Source organism: Chiloscyllium punctatum, chromosome 1 (assembly GCF_047496795.1).
Source record: "Chiloscyllium punctatum isolate Juve2018m chromosome 1, sChiPun1.3, whole genome shotgun sequence".
In the NCBI taxonomy this organism is placed as follows: Eukaryota; Metazoa; Chordata; class Chondrichthyes; order Orectolobiformes; family Hemiscylliidae; genus Chiloscyllium; species Chiloscyllium punctatum.
Window position 1 is genome coordinate 170,658,516 of NC_092739.1, and position 20,386 is coordinate 170,678,901.

Below are 20,386 nucleotides of genomic sequence, written 5' to 3' on the forward strand. Positions count from 1 at the left end.
CTTACAAGGTAGCCAAAACCAGAGCAAAACTAGAAGAAAGTTCAACAGAAAGGCACAAAAAGAGCGATAAAGAAAAGTGAAGGAAAAAACTCCCTCAGAATATACAGACAGATAGCAAAAGGTGCTATACATATATCCAACAACAACAAAGAGTGGCTCAGGTAAACATTGGTCCTTTAGAGAATGAGAAGGGGCATTTAATAATGGGAGGTGAGGAAATGGCTGAGTCATTGAATAGGTATTTTGTGTGGTCTTCACAGTGAAGGGCCCTAATAACATGTTAGGAATTGACAAAGGTACAAAGGTAGGTGAGGAAACAATCATTATTACGGAAGAGTTGGTGTTGGGTAAGCTAATGGAGCTAAGGAAAGACAAGTCTCCTGGCCCAGATGGAATGTATCCCAGGGTTGGAAAAGAGATGGCGGGAGAAACAGCAAATGCATTTGTGGTAATTTCCCAAAATTTGCTGGACTCTGAGGCAGTTCCAGCAGATTGGAAAACAGCAAATGAGACACCACTGTTTAAAAAGGGAGGTGGACGAAAGATGGGGAATTAATGTCTAGTTAGCTTAACTTCTGTAGTGGGAAAAATGCCTGTCTATTATCAAGGAAGAAATAACATGGCATCTGGATAGAAATTGTCCCATTGGGCAGACACAGCATGGGTTCATGAAGGGCAGGTCATGTTTAACTAATCTACTGGAACTCGGTGAAGACATTACAAGCATGGTGGACCCAGTGGATGTGATGTATCTAGACACCACACTCTTGATCTCCAGCATCTGCAATCCTCACTTGCTCCTGTAGAGTTTTATGTTCTATGTTCATCACTGAGCTGATGAACACAGCCAACACATTGCTGTTTGAAAGAATGATAGTGTTTGAAATGGTTCCTTACCACTGACTTGTTCAGACTGTTAAACGGTGCTCATCAGGTGCCGATTGTCCAATCCAGCGGAGGCATCTTTTTCAACTCTGAATGAGGAAGAAGAAACTGGTGAAAGTTTGTCCCAGTCGGTATGGTCCAGCTCTCTGATGTGTCTGACCTGTGGGGACGGGGTTAGAGAGGTCACTGTGAGCATCAGGCTTCACTGGGGAGGATGAGCAGCAGGAAGCTGCAGCAAGAAAAGCTCTTTCCCTTTCCTTGAATCCAGGAGTTACTGCACAGGAGGCAATGGGAGTTCATGCTTTATCACCAGATTATTAATCCAGAAACTCACCAATAGTCCTCGGGACACAGAGGGTGGAATGGGAATTCAATAAAAGAAGATTAAGATTAGGAAGATGCAGACTGCCACAAAACCATTATCAATTGTCAGGAAAAACCCATCTGGTTCACTATTGTCTGTCAGGGAAGGAAATCTGCCGTCCTCACCTGGTCTGGTCTACGTGTGACTCCAGATCCACAGCAATGTGGTTCACTCTCAGTTGCTTTCTGAAGTGGTCTAGAAGGCCACTCGGTTGTACCAATCGTAACAAATTCTCAAAGAAATGAAACCAATGGATGACCTGACATCAACTCAGGCACTGGAAAAGACAGCGGCAGAAACAGCCCTGCCGACCCTGCAAAGTCCCCGTCATGAACATCTGGGGCAAGTGCTAAAACTGGGAGAGCAGTCTCACAGACTAGTCCAGTAACAGCCTGACACGGTCATACTCACGGGATCATACCTCATAGACAGTGTCCCAGACCCCACCATCACCATCCCCATCCCTGGATAGGTCCTGTCCCACCCGCAGGACAGACTCAGCAGAGGGGGGGGGGGCAGCACAGTGGGATACAGTGGGGAGGGAGTTGCCCTGGGAATCCGCAACATTGACTCTGGACCCCATGAAGTCTCATGGCTTCAGGTTAGACATGAGCAAGGAAACCTCCTGCTGCATTACCACGTACCGCCCCCCCTCGGCTGATGAATCATTACTCCTCCATGTTGGACAACACTCAGAGGAAGCACTGAGGGTGGCAAGGACACAGAATGTACTCTGGGTGGGGGATTTCAATGTCCTACCACCAAGAGTGGCTCGGCAGCAGCATTACTGATCGAGCTGGTCGGGTCCTAAAGGACATCGCTGCTAGACTGGGTCTGCGGCAGGTGGGGAGGGAACCAACAAGAGGGAAAACCATCCTGACCTCATCCTCACCAATCTCTGGCTGCAGGTGTATCTGACCATGACAGTATCGGTGAGAGTGACCACCGCACTGTCCTTGTGGAGACAAAGTCCCACCTTCACATTGAGAATACCCTCCATCGTGTTGTGAGGCACTGTCACCCTGCTGAATGGGACAGAGTTCAAACAGATCTAACAACTCAGGACGGGGCATCCATGAGACACTGTGGGTCATCACCAGCAGCAGAACTGTACTCCCGCACAATCTGTAACCTCATGGCCCGGCATATCCCCCACTCAACCATTACCATCAAGCCAAGGGATCAACCCTGGTTCAATGGCTGTTGGGGTAGGGATCTGCATCTGTGCGGTCATCACTACCAAGGGAGAGTTTGTGGAGGGAGTGTTTGGCAAAGGACTGGGCTGAAAAGATCGTGTCGGGGGAAGGTTTCAGATTTCTGGGGCATTGGGGCAGGTTCTGCATGTGGCAAGTGGGACATGTACAAATTGGACAGATTTTACCTGGGTAGGACTGGGACTGATGTCCTGAGGGGGAGTGTTCACTACAGATGCTAGGGAAGACAAAGAACAAAGAACATTACAGCACAGGAACAGGCCCTTCAGCCCTCCAAGTCTGTGCCAATCCAGATCCTCGATCTAAACCTGTCGCCTATTTTCTAAGGTTCTGTATCCCTCTGCTCCCTGCCCATTCGTGTATCTGTCTAGATACATCTTCAATGACACTATCGTTCCTGCCCCTCCCACCTCCACTGCCAACGCATTCCAGGCTCCCACAATCCTCTGCATAAAGACCTTTCCACGCACATCTCCCTTAAACATATCCCCGCCCACTTTAAACTTTTGACCCCTAGTAATTGAGTCCCCCACCCTGGGAAAAAGCTTCTTGCTATCCACCTGTTAATACTCTCATGATTTTGTCGACCTCAATTAGGTCCCCCCCTCAACCTCCTGCTTTCCACTGAAAATAATCCTAATCTACTCAACCTCAGGAAAATCATGTCTCACAAACTTGATTGAGTTTTTTGAAGAAGTAACAAAGAGGATTGATGAGACCAGAGCAGTAGATGTGATCTATATGGACTTCAGTAAGGTGTTCAACAAGGTTCCCCATGGGAGACTGATTAACAGGGTTAGATCACACGGAATACAGGAAGCCATTTGGATACAGAACTGACTCAAAGGTAGAAGACAGAGAGTGGTGGTGGAGGGTTGTTTTTCAGACTGGAGGCCTGTGACCAGTGGAGTGCCACAAGGATCAGTGCTGGGTCCTCTACTTTTTGTCATTTACATAAATGATTTGGATGCAAGCATAAGAGGTACAGTTAGTAAGTTTGCAGATGACACCAAAATTGGAGGTGTAGTGGACAGCGAAGAGGGTTACCTCAGATTACAACAGGATCTGGACCAGATGGGCCAATGGGCTGAGAAGTGGCAGATGGAGTTTAATTCAGATAAATGTGAGGTGCTGCATTTTGGGAAAGCAAATCTTAGCAGGACTTATACACTTAATGGTAAGGTCCTAGGGAGTGTTGCTGAACAAAGAGACCTTAGAGTGCAGGTTCACAGCTCCTTGAAAGTGGAGTCACAGGTAGATGGGATAGTGAAGAAGGCGTTTAGTATGCTTTCCTTTATTGGTCAGAGTATTGAGTACAGGAGTTGGGAGGTCATGTTGCGGCTGTACAGGTCATTGGTTAGGCCACTGTTGGAATATTACATGCAATTCTGGTCTCTTTCCTATCGGAAAGGGTTCAGAAAAGATTTACAAGGATGTTGCCAGGGTTGGAGGATCTGAGCTACAGGGAGAGGCTGAACAGGCTGGGGCTGTTTTCCCTGGAGCGTTGGAGGCTGAGGGGTGACCTTATAAAGGTTTACAAAATTATGAGGGACATGGATAGGATAAACAGACAAAGTCTTTTCCCTGGGTTCAGGGAGTCCAGAACTAGAGGGCATAGGTTTAGAGTGAGAGGGGAAAGATATAAAAGAGACCTAAGGGGCAACTTTTTCATGCAGAGGGTGGTCCGTGCATGGAATAAGCTGCCAGAGGAAGTGGTGGAGGCTGGTACAATTGCAACATTTAAGAGGCATCTGGATGGGTATATGAATAGGAAGGGTTTAGAGGAACATGGGCCGGGTGCTGGCAGGTGGGACTAGATTGGGTTGGGATATCTGGTCGGCATGGATGGGTTGGACTGAAGGGTCTGTTTCCATGCTGTACATCTCTAAGACTCTATGACTCTCCTCATAGCTCGCACCCTCCATACCAGGCAGAGTCCTGGTGAACCTCCTCTGCACCCTCTCCAAAGCATCCACATCCTTTTGGTAATGTGGTGACCAGAATTGTACACAGTATTCCAAATGTGGCCAAACCAAAGTCTTGTACAACTATAACATGACCTGTCAACTCTTGTACTCAATCCTCCGTCCGATGAAGGAAAGCATGCTGTATGCCTTCTTGACCACTCTATGGACCTGCATTGCCACCTTCAGGGAACAATGGATCTGAACACACAGATCTCTCTGGACATCAATTTTCCCCAGGGCTTTTCCAATTACTGTGTAGTTTGCTCTTGAGTTGGATCTTCCAAAATGCATCATCTCGCATTCGCCCGGATTGGACTCCATCTGCTGTTTCTCTGCCCAACTCTCCAACCTACATATATTCTGCTGTATTCTCTGACAGTCCCCTTCACTATCTGCTACTCCACCAATCTTACTGTCATCTGCAAACTTTCTAATCAGACCGTCTTTACCTTCCTCCAAATCATTTATGTAAATCACAAGCAACAGTGCCCCTTTGGAACACCACTGGTCACAGTCTCCATTTTGAGAAACTCCCTCCCATGACTACTCTCTGTCTCCCATTGCCCAGCCAGTTCTCTATCCATCTAGCTGGTACACCCTGGACTCCATGAGACTTCACTCTCTCCATCAGCCTACCATGGGGAACCTTATCAAACACCGCACTAAAGTCCATGTACATCCTCCTGCAACATGTATGAGGTGAGGGATGCCATGGTCGTCCCTGCTGATTACACTTGCAGGAAGTGCACCCATCTCAAGCTCCTCCAAGACCATATTAGGGAACTGGAGCTGGAGTTGGATGAACTTCGGATCATTCGGGAGGCAGAGGGGGTCATAGATCGGGGCTATCGGGAAGTAGTAACACCAAAGATGGCAGATAGATGGGTGACAGTGAGGGGGAGTGGGAGGAAGCAGCCAGTGCAGGGACCCCCTGTGGTCGTTCCCCTCAAGAACAAGTATACCGTTTTGGATACTTGTGGGGGGGACGACTTACCAGGGGTAAGTAACGGGGCTCAGGCCTCTGGCACGGAGCCTGTCCCCGCTGCTCAGAAGGGAAGGGTGGAGAAGAGCAGAGCAATAATAATTGGGGACTCGATAGTGAGGGGCACAGATAGGCGGTTTTGTGGGAACGAGAGAGACTCACATTTGGTATGTTGCCTCCCAGGTGCAAGGGTACGTGATGTCTCTGATCGTGTTTTCCGGGTCCTTAAGGGGGAGGGGGAGCAGCCTGAAGTCGTGGTCCATATTGGCACCAATGACATAGGTAGGAGGAGGGCTGAGGATGTTAGACAGGCTTTTAGGGAGCTAGGTTGGAAGCTCAGAGTTAGAACGAACAGAGTCGTTGTCTCTGGTTTGTTACCCGTGCCACGTGATAGAGAGTCGAGGAATAGGGAGAGAGAACAGTTAAATGCGTGGCTACAGGGATGGTGCAGGAGGGAGGGATTTCGGTACTTGGATAACTGGGGTTCTTTCTGGGGAAGGTGGGACCTCTATAAACAGGATGGTCTCCACCTGAACCTGAGGGGCACGAGTATCCTTGGGGGGAGGTTTGCTAGTGCTCTTTGGGAGGGTTTAAACTAACTCTGCAGGGGCATGGGAACCCAGACTGTAGCTTCAGGGTACAGGACCTGGAGTGTAGGGAAGTTAGGAACATGGCATCAATCTTAAAGGAGGGGGTGCCTGTAAACAGAAGAGTGGCTTGAAGTGTGTATACTTTAATGCCAGAAGTATACGAAATAAGGTAGGTGAACTCGCAGCGTGGGTTGGTACCTGGGACTTCGATGTTGTGGCTATTACGGAGACGTGGTTAGATCAGGGACAGGATTGGCTGTTGCAGGTTCCAGGGTTTAAATGTTTTAGTAGGGTCAGAGGTGGGGGCAAAAGAGGGGGGGGGTGTGGCATTGCTTGTCAAAGATAGTATTACAGCGGTGGAAAGGAAGATGGACGAAGATTTGCCATCTGAGGTAGTTTGGGTTGAGGTTAGGAATAGGAGAGGTGAGGTCACCCTGTTAGGAGTCTTTTACAGGCCTCCTAATAGTCCTAGAATCGTTGAAGAAAGGATTGGGGAGATGATTCAGGAGAAGAGTGACAGTAATAGGGTGATTGTTATGGGAGACTTTAACTTTCCTGATATTGATTGGGAAAGCTATAGCTCAAGTTCGTTAGATGGGTCAGTATTTGTGCAATGTGTGCAGGAGAGTTTCCTGACACAATATGTAGACAGGCCAACAAGAGGTGAGGCCATACTGGATTTGGTTCTGGGTAACGAACCAGGCCAGGTATTAGAACTAGAGGTAGGTGAGCACTTTGGGGACAGTGACCACAATTCGGTGATTTTTACTCTAGTGATGGAGAGGGATAAGTGTGTACTACAGGGCAAGAGTTATAGCTGGGGGCAGGGAAATTATGATGTGGTGAGGCATGACTTAGGATGTGTGGATTGGAAAAGTAGATTCCAAGGCAAGAGCGTAATTGATATGTGGAACTTGTTCAAGGAGCAACTATTGAGTGTCCTTGATAAGTACGTACCTATCAGGCAGGGAGGAAAGGGTCGTGTGAGGGAGCCGTGGTTTAATAAGGAGTTGGAATCCCTTGTTAAATGGAAGAGGGCAGCCTTTGTAAAGATGAGGCGTGAAGGTTCAATAGGGGCGATTGAGAGTTATAAGGTAGCCCGGAAGGACCTGAAGAGAGAGCTAAGAGCAGCAAGGAGGGGACATGAAAGGTCCTTAGTTGGTAGGATTAGGGAAAACCCTAAGGCTTTCTATAGGTATGTTAGGAATAAAAGAATGACTAGGGTAGGAATAGGTCCAATCAAGGATAGTAATGGGAAGTTGCGTGTGGAGGCTGAAGAGATTGGGGAGGCGCTGAATGAATACTTTTCGTCAGTATTCACTCAGGAACAGGACATTGTTGTTGATATGAATACTGAGGCACGAATAAGTAGAATGGATGGCTTTGAGATATGTAGAGAAGAGGTGTTGGAAATTCTGGCAAGGGTGAAAATAGATAAGTCCCCTGGGCCTGATTGCATTTATCCTAGGATTCTCTGGGAAGCAAGGGAGGAGATTGCAGAGCCATTGGCCTTGATTTTTGTGTCCTCTTTGTCTACAGGAGTAGTGCCAGAAGACTGGAGGCTAGCAAACGTGGTTCCCTTGTTCAAGAAGGGGAGTAGGGATAACCCTAGTAACTATAGGCCAGTGAGTCTCACTTCTGTTGTGGGCAAAGTCTTAGAGAGAATTGTAAGGGATAGGATTTATGCACATCTGGATAAGAATGATGTGATCAAGGATAGTCAGCATGGTTTTGTGAAGGGCAGGTCGTGCCTCACAAACCTTATTGAATTCTTTGAGAAGGTGACTAAGGAGGTAGATGAGGGGAAAGCGGTAGATGTGGTATATATGGATTTTAGTAAGGCGTTTGATAAGGTCCCCCATGGTAGGCTACTGCAGAAAATACAGAGATATGGCATTGAGGGTGAGTTGGAGGTTTGGATTAGGAATTGGCTGGCTGGAAGAAGACAGAGGGTAGTAGTTGATGGCAAAGGTTCATTTTGGAGTGCTGTCACTAGCGGTGTTCCGCAAGGATCTGTTTTGGGACCATTGCTGTTTGTCATTTTTATAAATGACCTGGAGGAGGGGCTAGAAGGTTGGGTGAGCAAGTTTGCGGATGATACGAAAGTCGGAGGAGTTGTAGACAGTGAGGAAGGATATGGCAGGTTACAGCGGGATATAGAGAAGCTGCAGAGCTGGGCAGAAAGGTGGCAAATGGAGTTCAATGTAGCTAAGTGTGAGGTGATTCACTTTGGTAAGAGTAACAAAAAGATGGATTACTGGGCTAATGGTAGACTACTTGGTAGTGTGGAAGAGCAGAGGGATCTTGGTGTCCATGTACACAGATCTCTGAAAGTTGCCACCCAGGTAAATAGTGCAGTGAAGAAGGCATATGGCGTACTGGCTTTTATTGGTAGAGGAATTGAGTTCCGGAGTCCTGAGGTCATGCTGCAGTTGTATAAGACTCTGGTGCGGCCGCATCTGGAATATTGTGTGCAGTTTTGGTCGCCATACTATAGGAAGGATGTGGAGGCACTGGAACGGGTGCAGAGGAAGTTTACCAGGATGTTGCCAGGTATGGTAGGAAGATCCTATGAGGAAAGGCTGAGGCACTTGGGGTTGTTTTCATTGGAGAAAAGAAGGTTTAGGGGTGACTTGATAGAGGTGTACAAGATGATTAGGGGGTTAGATAGGGTTGACAGTGAGAACCTTTTTCCACGTATGGAGTCAGCTATTACAAGGGGGCATAGCTTTAAATTAAGGGGGGGTAGGTATAGGACAGATGTTAGGGGTAGGTTCTTCACTCAGCGAGTCGTAAGTTCATGGAATGCCCTGCCAGTATCAGTAGTGGACTCTCCCTCTTTATGGGTATTTAAGCGGGCATTGGATAGGTATATGGAGGATAGTGGGTTAGTGTAGGTTAGGTGGGCTTTGATCGGCGCAACATTGAGGGCCGAAGGGCCTGTACTGCGCTGTATTCTTCTATGTTCTATGTTCTATATGACATCTACAGCCCTTCCCTCATCAATCAAATTTGTCACCCCCTCAAAGAATTCTATTTGGTTCATGAGACCTTCCCTGCACAAAACCATGTTGTCTATCACTGATAAGCCCATTTCCTTCTGAATGGGAATATATCCTATCCCCTAGTATCTTCTCCAGTAAGTTCCCTCCCATTGACGCCAGGCTTACAGGTCTGTAATTACTTGGCATATCCCTGCTACCTTTCTTAAACAAGGGGACAACATTCGCAATTCACCAATCATCTGGGACCTCACCCATGTTCAAGCTTACTGCAAAGATATCTTGAATTGAGAAATACCAAGGGGCAAAAATTGTTAGTGGGTGTTACATAGAGACCTTGAAACCGCAGTGGTGATGTTGGGAATGGTATTAAACAGGAAATGAGATCTGCATGTGATAAGGGAATATTGGTGATTGGGCAAATCAAATTAGCCACAATGCCATAGAGGAATTTCTGGTGGGTTCAGGGATGATTTTCTTGACCAATATGTGGAGGAACCACCTAAAGAGCAGGCCATTTTAGACTGGCCCTCTTAAACTGTATAAGTATATAGTTTTATGGCCTCTGGGACACCCAAGCACGTTTTTCATCCTTGGTATTTCTCAACTCAACCCAGACTGACTCCACATTGGCAGAGCTAATATCCTTTCTCACTGGGGTGTTAATTTCGTCCTGAACCAGCAACGGCACTCCACCATCTTTTCCTTTTTGCCTGTCCTTCCTAAATACTAAATACTCTGGGACATTTCGTTCCCGTCCCTGGTCACCCTGCAGCCATGTGTCCGGAATGAGAAGGGAATCATTGCCAATCCAGCTGTGTGAGATCCCTTGGGGATGAACACTATAACACAATGGCATCATTTTATCAAGATGGAGTATGAGGTAAGTGATTTGGAGACTAGGGTGCTGAATCTTAATAAAGGATACAATGATGATAGGAAGGAGGAGAAAGGGAGGACTGCAGATGCTGGTGACCAGAGCTGAGAGTGTGGTGCTGGAAAAGCACAGCCGGTTAGGCAGCATCTGAGCAGCAGGAGAATTAATGTTTTGAGCTTAAGCTCTTCATCAGGCTTCTGTCCAAAACGTTGCCTCCTCGGATGTTGCCTGACCACACTCTCGGCTCTGGTCACCAGCATCTGCAGTCCTCCCTTTCTCCTGTTTATTCCTATCTGGCACAAAAGCAAAATAGGTAAGAGGGCCAATCCATGGCTTACAAAGGAAATAAGAGATACCATCAGATCAAGGAAGAAACATTGATCAAGAGAAATGATAGATCTGAGGATTTGGAGCTGTTCAGAATTCAGCAAAGAAAGACCAAGGGATTGATGAAGAAGGAAAATGGAGTATACAAGGAAGCTTGCAGGGAACATAAAGACTGGCACTGAGAGTTCTATAGCTATGTGAAGAGAAAGTGATTGCTGAAGATAAATGTCCCTTACAGACAAAAACAGGGAGAATGTATAACAGGGACAAAGAAATGGCTGAGCAACTGAATACATACTTTGTTTCTGTCTTCACAAAAGAGGACTTAAATAAGATACCAGAAACGTTGGGGAATACAAGATTTAGTGAGAGGGCAGAACTGAGGGAGATCAATATTAGTAGAGAAATGGCCCTGGGAAAATTGAGGGATTGAAGGTGGATAAATCCCCAGGGCCTGATAATCTCTATCCTAGAGTACTTAAGGAAGTGGCTCTCGAAATAGTGGATGCATTGGTGGTCATCCTGCAGGATTCTATAGATCCCGGAAGAGTCCCTGCAGATTGGAAGGTAGCTAATGTCACTACAATATTCCAGGAGGAAGGTAGAAAGAAACCAGGAATTATAGACCAGGAAGCCTAACATTGGTAGTGGGGAGAATTCTCAAATCCATTATCGAGGATTTTATAGCAGTGGTAGGATCAGATGGAGTCAGGGGAAATCATGTTGACCAATCTGTTGGAGTTCTATGGAGATGGAGTTGGGTTGACAAGGGGGAGCTAGTTGACCTGATAAATTTGGACTTTCAGAAAGCACTTGACAAAGTTCCACATAAGAGATTATTGTACAAGATTAAAGTGCATGGGATTGGGGGAAGTGTCTTGGACTGGAAACTGATTGGCAGAGAGGAAATGTCGAGTAGGAATTAATGGGTCCTTTTCACATTGGCAGGCAGTAACTAGTGAGGTGCCGCAGGGATCGGTGCGAGGATCCCAGCTATTCCCAATATGTATTAATGATCTGGATCAGGGAAGGAAACGGAACATCTCAAAGTGTACACATGATACCAAGTTGGGTGGGAGGGTGAACTGTGATGAGGATGCAGAGACCCTTCACCATGATCTGGATAGGTTGGGTGTGTGAGCAAATCAGTGGTGGGTGCAGTTAATGTGAGGTTATTCACTTTGGAAGCAAAGGCAAGAAGACAGATTATGGCCTGAATGACTGTAAACTGGGAGAGGGGAGTGTGCAGTGGGACCTGGGTGTCCTTGTGCACCAGTTGCTGAGAGTAAGCTTGCAGGTGGAGCAGGCGGTAACGAAGGCAAATGGGATGTTGGCCTTCATTGCGAGAGGTTTCGAGTCCAGGAGCACGAATGTGTTGTTATAGTTATACAGGGCCTTGGTGAGGCCACACCGAGAATATTGTGCCTGGTTTTAGTCTCCGTTTCTGATGAAGGATGCTCTTGCTCTCAGGGGAGTACAGCAAAGTTTTCCCAGGCTGATTCCAGACTTGGCAGCGCTGACGTATGAGGAGAGATTAGGATCATTTTCACTGGAGTTCAGATGGATGAAGTGGGAATCTCAGAGACTTGTAAAATTGAAACAGGACCAGACAGGGTAGATACAGAGAGGATGTTCCTGATGATGGCTCTGTCTAGTACATGGGATCACAGTCTGAGGATTTAGGGTAGACCATGGAGGATGGAGATGAAGAGACATTTCTTCATCCGAAGAGCCTGTGGGATTCATTCCCTCAGGAAGGAGTTGATGCCAAAACCTTGGACACATTCAAGAGGTGGCTAGATGTAGTACTTGGGGTAGATGGGGTCAAAGGTTATGGGGAGAAAGCAGGATTCGGCAACTGCATTGGACGATCAGAAATGATCGTGATGGATGGTAGAGCAGGCTTGAAGGGCTGAATGGCCTCTTCCTGCTCCTATCTTCTTTGTCTCAATGTAATGGAGAGAGTGCAGGAGCAGCACTAGGCAGACCGGAAAATGAGGAGTCAACCTGGTGAAGCCCCCTGCACACTGATAGCAATGCAGCAAGTGACAGGCAGAGCTAAGCAGTCCCACAACCAACAGATCAGACCTAAGCTCTGCAGTCCTTCCACATCCAGTCATGAATGGTGGGGGACAATTAAACAGCTCACTGGAGGAGGAGGTTCCACCAATATCTCCATCCTCAACGATGGGGGAGCCCAGCACATCAGTGAGAAAGATAAGGCTTTCACAGCAATCTATCTCAGCCTCCTCCAGTGGTCCCCAGCATCACACAGACCCAGACACAATGATTGTAACAAGGTCGGCCAAAGGGGACCTCATAAAATAATTGCAGCTGTTAATCTGGTCCAATAAGGGAGCCCTGGCTGACTGATATTAACAGGAGGGCCAGGGTTCTAATCATACTGAGAGCATGCTCTGAGGGAGCTGGTCCTGTGTCTTGTGCTGTTCATGTATCAATAAAGGGGGACTTGCTGATGGGATGCTGGTGTCTGTGCAGTTATTTCAATTGCAAAAAGAGAAGACAGTACGTGCCCGAAGAAAATTTGCTTGCAGCAGTCTTCTTATGGTAAGTGCTTCTGACATTATGCAATTATTTGGGAAGCTTGACTTGTTCAATCCTGCTGTCGAAGACTGGGCCCAGTATGAGGAAAGAATGTATTATTTGTTTTCTGGACAGGTGACATTGGGGCAGATGAAAAGCAACAAATAATCCTTCTGATGGTGCATGGATTTGCAGCATTTTTGGTTATTAGGAGCCTAACTTTTCCTGAAGCACCCGATACTAAAACCTTACAACAGTTGACATATTGAGCTGAGGATTATTATGAGCCCAAACCTCCTCTAATTCTTAGACAATGACAGTTTTGTTTGGCTGTTTCAGAACCAGGGGGATCCGTATCAGGATATTTGATGAGGTTGAGATGACTGCCTGAGACATGTGATTTTGGATTAATCCTGAATGAGATACTGGGAGACTGTTTGTTATGTGGAGTTACTGATGTAACCATACAGAAGCGCCTACTAGCTGAAGCCCAACTGGACTTCAAACAGGCACCACAACTGGCTTTGTCATTGGAAAATGTGGTAAGTGAAGCACGTGAGTTGCCGGGTTTGCAGATGGAAGTGGACGCCCTCACCAGTCTGACTGAACTTGGGCATCACCACTTGACTGAAACCAATTGCAAAGCCTCAGTCAGGACATTGTCCTGAACAGGGGGACTCGAGATCAGCCCACAGTGAAGTCCCACATTTTCATCAGGATCTGGGCCAACAAGCCATTGTCGTTGCTGCTGGAATGCAGAGTAGAGACAGCAAAAAAGTCCCACTAGGTCTGGTCTAAGTAAGAGAACTCATGGCTGGTATCCAGGAGAGTGCAGCCCCTGGAAAGGCCACCTACACCTGGTTTGGAACAGTTACATTGGTTAGCGATATCCAAATCAGAACCAATCCAAATAAATGTCTGGTTAAATGGTCACTCAGTTCTCATGGAGGTTAATACCAGTGTAGCTGTACCAGTCATTGTGAAATTAGTCTTGAACAAAATTCACTCTGAACTCCAACCCTTAAGTTTGTGCAAGACCCCATTTAGACTGAGAATCCATACTGGGGACCCGTTACAGACTACAGGTACAGATATGGGTCTAGTCTTTCTGAGAAACAGTTGCTGCAGTTCCCCTGATTGTGGTAAACGGCTCAGTCCAAGCTTGTGGGACAATCACCGTGATGGGCTCAACATTTTTCAATTTGCAAGTAGCTGCCTGAGTGAAGTCTTAATTAAATACCTAGAGGATTTTCAGGAAGGTCAAGGGCCTATCAGAGGAGACCAGGCCACCTTGTGTGTCAATCAAGAAGTAATTGCACGATTCTACAAGGCCCACCCAGTGCCATTTGCCTTATGTCGAGGCTGAGATCAGGAGGCTAGAAAGTGAAGGAACCATTAAAGCAGAACAGTTTGTGGATTGGGCACCATCAATCGTACTGATTGTGAAGTCTGACTGCTCACTTTGTGGGGATTTTAAACAAATAGTAGGCCACTGCTTGAAGCTGGATAAATACCTATTCCTTTGCATTGGGGATTTAGAAGCAAAGATGGCGTGGGGCTGTGGGGGCAGGGGCTGTCCGTCATGAGCTACACATCAGCCATGTGGACATGCAATTGCAGTTAGATGAGGATTCCCAGAAGTAAGCTCCAATCCATCCCCATTAGAGTCTGTGCCCAAAATACAAGATTGCCATTTGGGGTATCGTCAGTCCCTGTGCAGTTTTTCCAAGGACGATGGAGAATTTTTTTTACAAGGTTGCCACTTATCTGGATGACGTGTTAATGGATGGGACGACCAATAAAGAGCACTTTGAGAACTTGGACAGAGTGCTTAGACGTTTCTCCAAAGTAGACAGATGTCCTGAAAAAGGAACCATGTGTGTTCCAGGCACCCCAAGTGACCTACCTGGGCAACAGAATAAACAAGACTGGGTTGTTGGAAGGTAAAGGGAGGGCAATCAAAGGTGTCCCTCCTTCCACATCTGTACCAGAGCTTAGGCTTTTCCTGAGATTGATGGATAATTACCGAAAATTCATGCACACCCTGGCATCCCTACATCTGAAATTGAAAAAGGGTCAGCCTTGGAAATGGTCTCAGAGCCAAGATGTAGGCTTTAGGGAAATGAAGAAGTGGTTATTGTTGTCTAAGATGTTGGCACACCATGATCTCAAGACGTTGTAGTGCCAACATGTGATGCCTCCCCAGACAATATTGGGGTAGTGTTGGCTCACCCATGGCCCAGTGGAGAGGAACGCCTGAAAGCAAATGCTTCTTGGACTTTGGCTGATGCCAAGCAACAATACATCCAGATAGAGAAGGAAGGTTTGGCAGCCATCTTTGGAGTAAGTAAGTTCCACCAATACCTGTTACACCAATACAGCAGTTCGACCCATAGGGAGGAAGAAATAGCCATTGAAATGCTATAGCTCTAAGGGATTAAATTGTGAGGGAAATAGATAGGCATTTCAGTTGTCACAAACGAGAGTGCAAGATGGTGTATTGCCCTCCTGGTGCGACAGCTGTGGATGTCTCAAAGTGGTTGGAAGACATTCTAGACGGGGAGGGTGAATAGCCAGTGTTTGAGACACTACTTAGAATGAGACAACTAGGAAGTAAGTTAAAATGTAGGACCTCAAAGCTAGTTATCTCAGGATTCCTACCAGTTCCCTGAGCTCGTCAGCGCAAAAACAGCAGGATGTATTGGATGAATATGCAGCTAAAAAGATGGTGTGAGGGGGAGGGTTTCAGATTTGTGACACTTTGGGACCCATTAGGTGCAGTATATCCCCTTCCCTGGGCAAAGTGCATTCCCTTTTCTTGGTGTAGTATAACTTCCTTCCCCGGGCGTAGTATAACCCCTTCCCCAGGTGCAGTATATCCCCTTCCCCAGGTGCATTATATCCCCTTCCCCGGGCGCAGTATATCCCCTTCCCCGGGTGCAGTATAACCCCTTCCCCGGGTGCAGTATATCCCCTTCCCCGGGTGCAGTATATCCCCTTCCCCGGGTGCAGTATATCCCCTTCCCCAGGTGCAGTATATCCCCTTCCCCAGGTGCATTATATCCCCTTCCCCGGGCGCAGTATATCCCCCTTCCCCGGGTGCAGTGTATCCCCTTCCCCGGGTGCAGTATAACCCCTTCCCCGGGTGCAGTATATCCCCTTCCCCGGGTGCAGTATATCCCCTTCCCCGGGTGCAGTATATCCCCTTCCCCAGGTGCAGTATATCCCCTTCCCCAGGTGCATTATATCCCCTTCCCCGGGCGCAGTATATCCCCCTTCCCCGGGTGCAGTGTATCCCCTTCCCCGGGTGCAGTATATCCCCTTCCCCTGGTGCAGTATATCCCCTTCCCCGGGTGCAGTATATCCCCCTTCCCCGGGTGCAGTGTATCCCCTTCCCCGGGTGCAGTATATCCCCTTCCCCGAGTGCAGTATATCCCCTTCCCCAGGGGCAGTATAACCCCTTCCCCAGGTGCAGTGTATCCCCTTCCCCAGGTGCAGTATATCCCCTTCCCCGAGTGCAGTATAACCCCTTCCCCAGGTGCAGTATATCCCCTTCCCCGGGTGCAGTATATCCCCCTTCCCCGGGTGCAGTGTATCCCCTTCCCCAGGTGCAGTGTATCCCCTTCCCCGGGTGCAGTATATCCCCTTCCCCAGGTGCAGTATAACCCCTTCCCCAGGTGCAGTATATCCCCCTTCCCCGGGTGCAGTATATCCCCTTCCCCGGGTGCAGTATATCCCCTTCCCCGGGTGCAGTATATCCCCTTCCCCAGATGCAGTATATCCCCTTCCCCGGGTGCAGTATAACCCCTTCCCCGGGTGCAGTATATCCCCTTCCCCGGGTGCAGTGTATCCCCTTCCCCAGGTGCAGTGTATCCCTTTCCCCGGGTGCAGTATATCCCCTTCCCCGAGTGCAGTATATCCCCTTCCCCGGGTGCAGTATATCCCCTTCCCCGGGTGGAGTATATCCCCTTCCCCGGGTGCAGTATATCCCCCTTCCCCGGGTGCAGTATATCCCCTTCCCCGGGTGCAGTATATCCCCCTTCCCCGGGTGCAGTATATCCCCTTCCCCGGGTGCAGTATATCCCCCTTCCCCGGGTGCAGTATATCCCCTTCTCCGGGTGCAGTATATCCCCTTCCCCGGGTGCAGTATATCCCCTTCCCCGGGTGCAGTATATCCCCCTTCCCCGGGTGCAGTATATCCCCTTCCCCAGGTGCAGTATATTCCCTTCCCCAGGTGCAGTATATCCCCTTCCCCGGGTGCAGTATATCCCCTTCCCCAGGTGCAGTATAACCCCTTCCCCGAGTGCAGTATATCCCCTTCCCCGGGTGCAGTATATCCCCTTCCCCAGGTGCAGTATAACCCCTTCCCCGGGTGCAGTATATCCCCTTCCCCAGGTGCAGTATAACCCCTTCCCCGGGTGCAGTATATCCCCCTTCCCCGGGTGCAGAGTATCCCCTTCCCCGGGTGCAGTATATCCCCTTCCCCAGGTGCAGTGTATCCCCTTCCCCAGGTGCAGTATAACCCCTTCCCCGGGTGCAGTGTATCCCCTTCCCCGGGTGCAGTATATCCCCTTCCCCGGGTGCAGTATATCCCCTTCCCCGGGTGCAGTATATCCCCCTTCCCCGGGTGCAGTATATCCCCTTCCCCGGGTGCAGTATATCCCCTTCCCCAGGTGCAGTATATCCCCTTCCCCAGGTGCAGTATATCCCCTTCCCCGGGTGCAGTATATCCCCCTTCCCCGGGTGCAGTATATCCCCTTCCCCGGGTGCAGTATAACCCCTTCCCCGAGTGCAGTATATCCCCTTCCCCAGGTGCAGTATAACCCCTTCCCCGGGTGCAGTATATCCCCTTCCCCAGGTGCAGTATAACCCCTTCCCCATGTGCAGTATATCCCCCTTCCCCGGGTGCAGAGTATCCCCTTCCCCGGGTGCAGTATATCCCCTTCCCCAGGTGCAGTGTATCCCCTTCCCCAGGTGCAGTATAACCCCTTCCCCGGGTGCAGTGTATCCCCTTCCCCGGGTGCAGTGTATCCCCTTCCCCGGGTGCAGTATATCCCCCTTCCCCGGGTGCAGTGTATCCCCTTCCCCGGGTGCAGTATATCCCCTTCCCCGGGTGCAGTATAACCCCTTCCCCAGGTGCAGTATATCCCCTTCCCCAGGTGCTGTATAACCCCTTCCCCAGGTGCTGTATAACCCCTTCCCCGGGTGCTGTATAACCCCTCCCCCAGGTGCAGAGTATCCCCTTCCCCGGGTGCAGTGATTAGGCGGATATGGATCCGGTCAGGGAATAGGGGGATACGTATACCATAAGAGGTCCTTCTGCAGCTGTACAGGGCCCTGGTGAGACCACACCTGGAATACTGTGTGCCGTTCTGGTCTCCAAATTTGAGGAAAGACCTTCTGGCTATTGAGAGAGTGCAGCGTAGGTTCACGAGGTCAATTCCTAGAATGGCAGGATTGCCTTACGCTGAAAGACTGAAGCGACTGGGCTTGTATACCCTTGAGTTTAGAAGACTGAGAGGGGATCTGATTGAAACGTATAGGATTATGAAAGGACTGGACACTCTGGCAGGAGGGAACATGTTTCCACTGATGGGTGAGTGCCGAACCAGAGGACACAACTTAAAAATACGGGGTAGACCATTTAGGACAGAGATGAGGAGAAACCTCTTCACCCAGAGAGTGGTGGCTGTGTGGAATGGTCTGCCCCAGAGGGCAGTGGAGGCCCAGTCTCTGGATTCATTTAAGAAAGAATTGGATAGAGCTCTTAAAGATAGTGGAGTCAAGGGGTATGGAGATAAGGCTGGAACAGGATACTGATTAGGAATGATCAGCCATGATCATATTGAATGGCGGTGCAGGCTCGAAGGGCAGAATGGCCTACTCCTGCACCTATTGTCTATTGTCTATTGCCTATAAGGGATTAGAGGGAATAAGGATCCTGTAAGGGAATAGGGGGACGCGGATCCTGTCAGGGAAAAGGGAATACGGATCATGTCACGGAATAGGGAGATACGGATCCTGTCAGAGAAAAGGGAATAGGGATCCTGTCAGGGAAAAGGGGATACGGATCCTGTCATGGAATAGGGGGATACAGATCCTGTCAGGGAATAGGGGGTTACGTATACCATAAGGGATTAGGGGGAATAAGGATCCTGTCAGGGAAGAGGGGGACACAGGTCCTGTCAGGGAAGAGGGGGACACAGATCCTGTAAGAGAATAGAAGGATATGGATCCTGTAAGGGAATAGGGAGATACAGATCCTGTAAGGGAATAGGGGGATACGGATACTATAAGGGAATGGGGGATATGGATCCTGTAAGGGAATAGGGGGACACAGATCCTGTAAGGGAATAGAAGGATATGGATCCTGTAAGGGAATAGGGGGATACGGATCCTGTCAGGAAATATGGGGATATGGAACCTGTAAGGGAATAGGGGGATATGGATCCTGTCAGGGAATAGGGAATATGGATCCTGTAAGGGAATACGGAGATACGGATCCTGTCAGGGATTAGGGGGATACGCATCTGTAAGGGAATAGGGGGTACGGATCCTGTCAGGGAATAGAGGTACATGGATCCTGTCAGGGAATACGGAGATACGGATCCTGTAAGGGAATAGGGAATACGGATCCTGAACGGGAATAGGGGGTACGGATCATGTAAGGGAATAGGGAGACACGGATCCTGTAAGGGAATAGAGGGATACGGATCCTGTAAGGGAATAGGGGGTTATGGATCCTGTCAGGGAATAGGAGGATATGGATCCAGTAAGGGAATAGTGGGATAGGGATGCTGTAAGGGAATGGGGGGATATGGATCCTGTAAGGGAATAGGGGGATAGGGATGCTGTGTGGGGATTAAAATTGCTGTCTGATAGCAAACAGAGGGCAATGTCTGGTCACTGGATCTGTTTCAGGCTGGAGGAGGGTTTGTAGCAGAGTCCCCTGGGGTTGGTCTTGACATCTGGTTAATAACTGGGGCAATGTAAATGTTCCCAGATGAGAAATCCTTGGAAGAATTGTAAACTGTGGAATTCCGAAAGGACGTTGACAAGTTGGTGACGTGGAGAGGGTAGAGCTGGAAAAGCACAGCAGGTCAGGCAGCTTCCGAGGGGCAGGAAAATCAACGTTTTGGGCATAAAATCTTCATCAGGGCTTATGCTCAAAATGTTGACTCTCCTGTTCCTCGGAAGCTGCCTGACCTGCTGTGCTTTTCCAGCTCTACCCTCTCCACTCCAATCTGCAGCATCCGCAGAGCTCACTTTCACCTGGTCGGTGGAGGGGGGTATGTGTGGCTGATGAGGTTCAATGGTGAAAGGTGAGGTGATTGTTGGAAGAACAATGAAAGACAATATCAAATGGGGGTGGGAGCTGGGATAATTCTAAAGGGGGTGCAGTGGCAGAGGGAGCTGGGTGTCTCGGTGTAGAGATCATTGAAGGTGACAGGGCAGCTGGAGAGGGAAGTTAATGCAGTACACACACACTGTCCTTATCAAGAGAGGCAAAGAGTCCAAGAGCGAGGAGGTGATGTCAAACCATTTACTCAGTGAATAGTTTGGGGGTGGAATGCACAAACATGAAAATATGGTGGGGGTAGTTACAACTGAGGCATTCCAAAGGGGACTGGATG

At 48.7% G+C, this 20,386-nt stretch overlaps 1 protein-coding gene across 1 annotated transcript in view; it reads right to left on the bottom strand.

Annotated features, from left to right (window-relative positions):
* LOC140480733 (uncharacterized) overlaps nucleotides 1-20,386 on the bottom strand; it is a 510,142-nt gene that overhangs the window by 55,794 nt on the left and 433,962 nt on the right. The window contains exon 13 of the mRNA XM_072576020.1: nucleotides 898-974. Coding sequence (XP_072432121.1) covers nucleotides 917-974 — 58 coding nt within the window. The 3' untranslated portion in view covers nucleotides 898-916. The remainder of the gene's footprint in view (nucleotides 1-897; nucleotides 975-20,386) is intronic.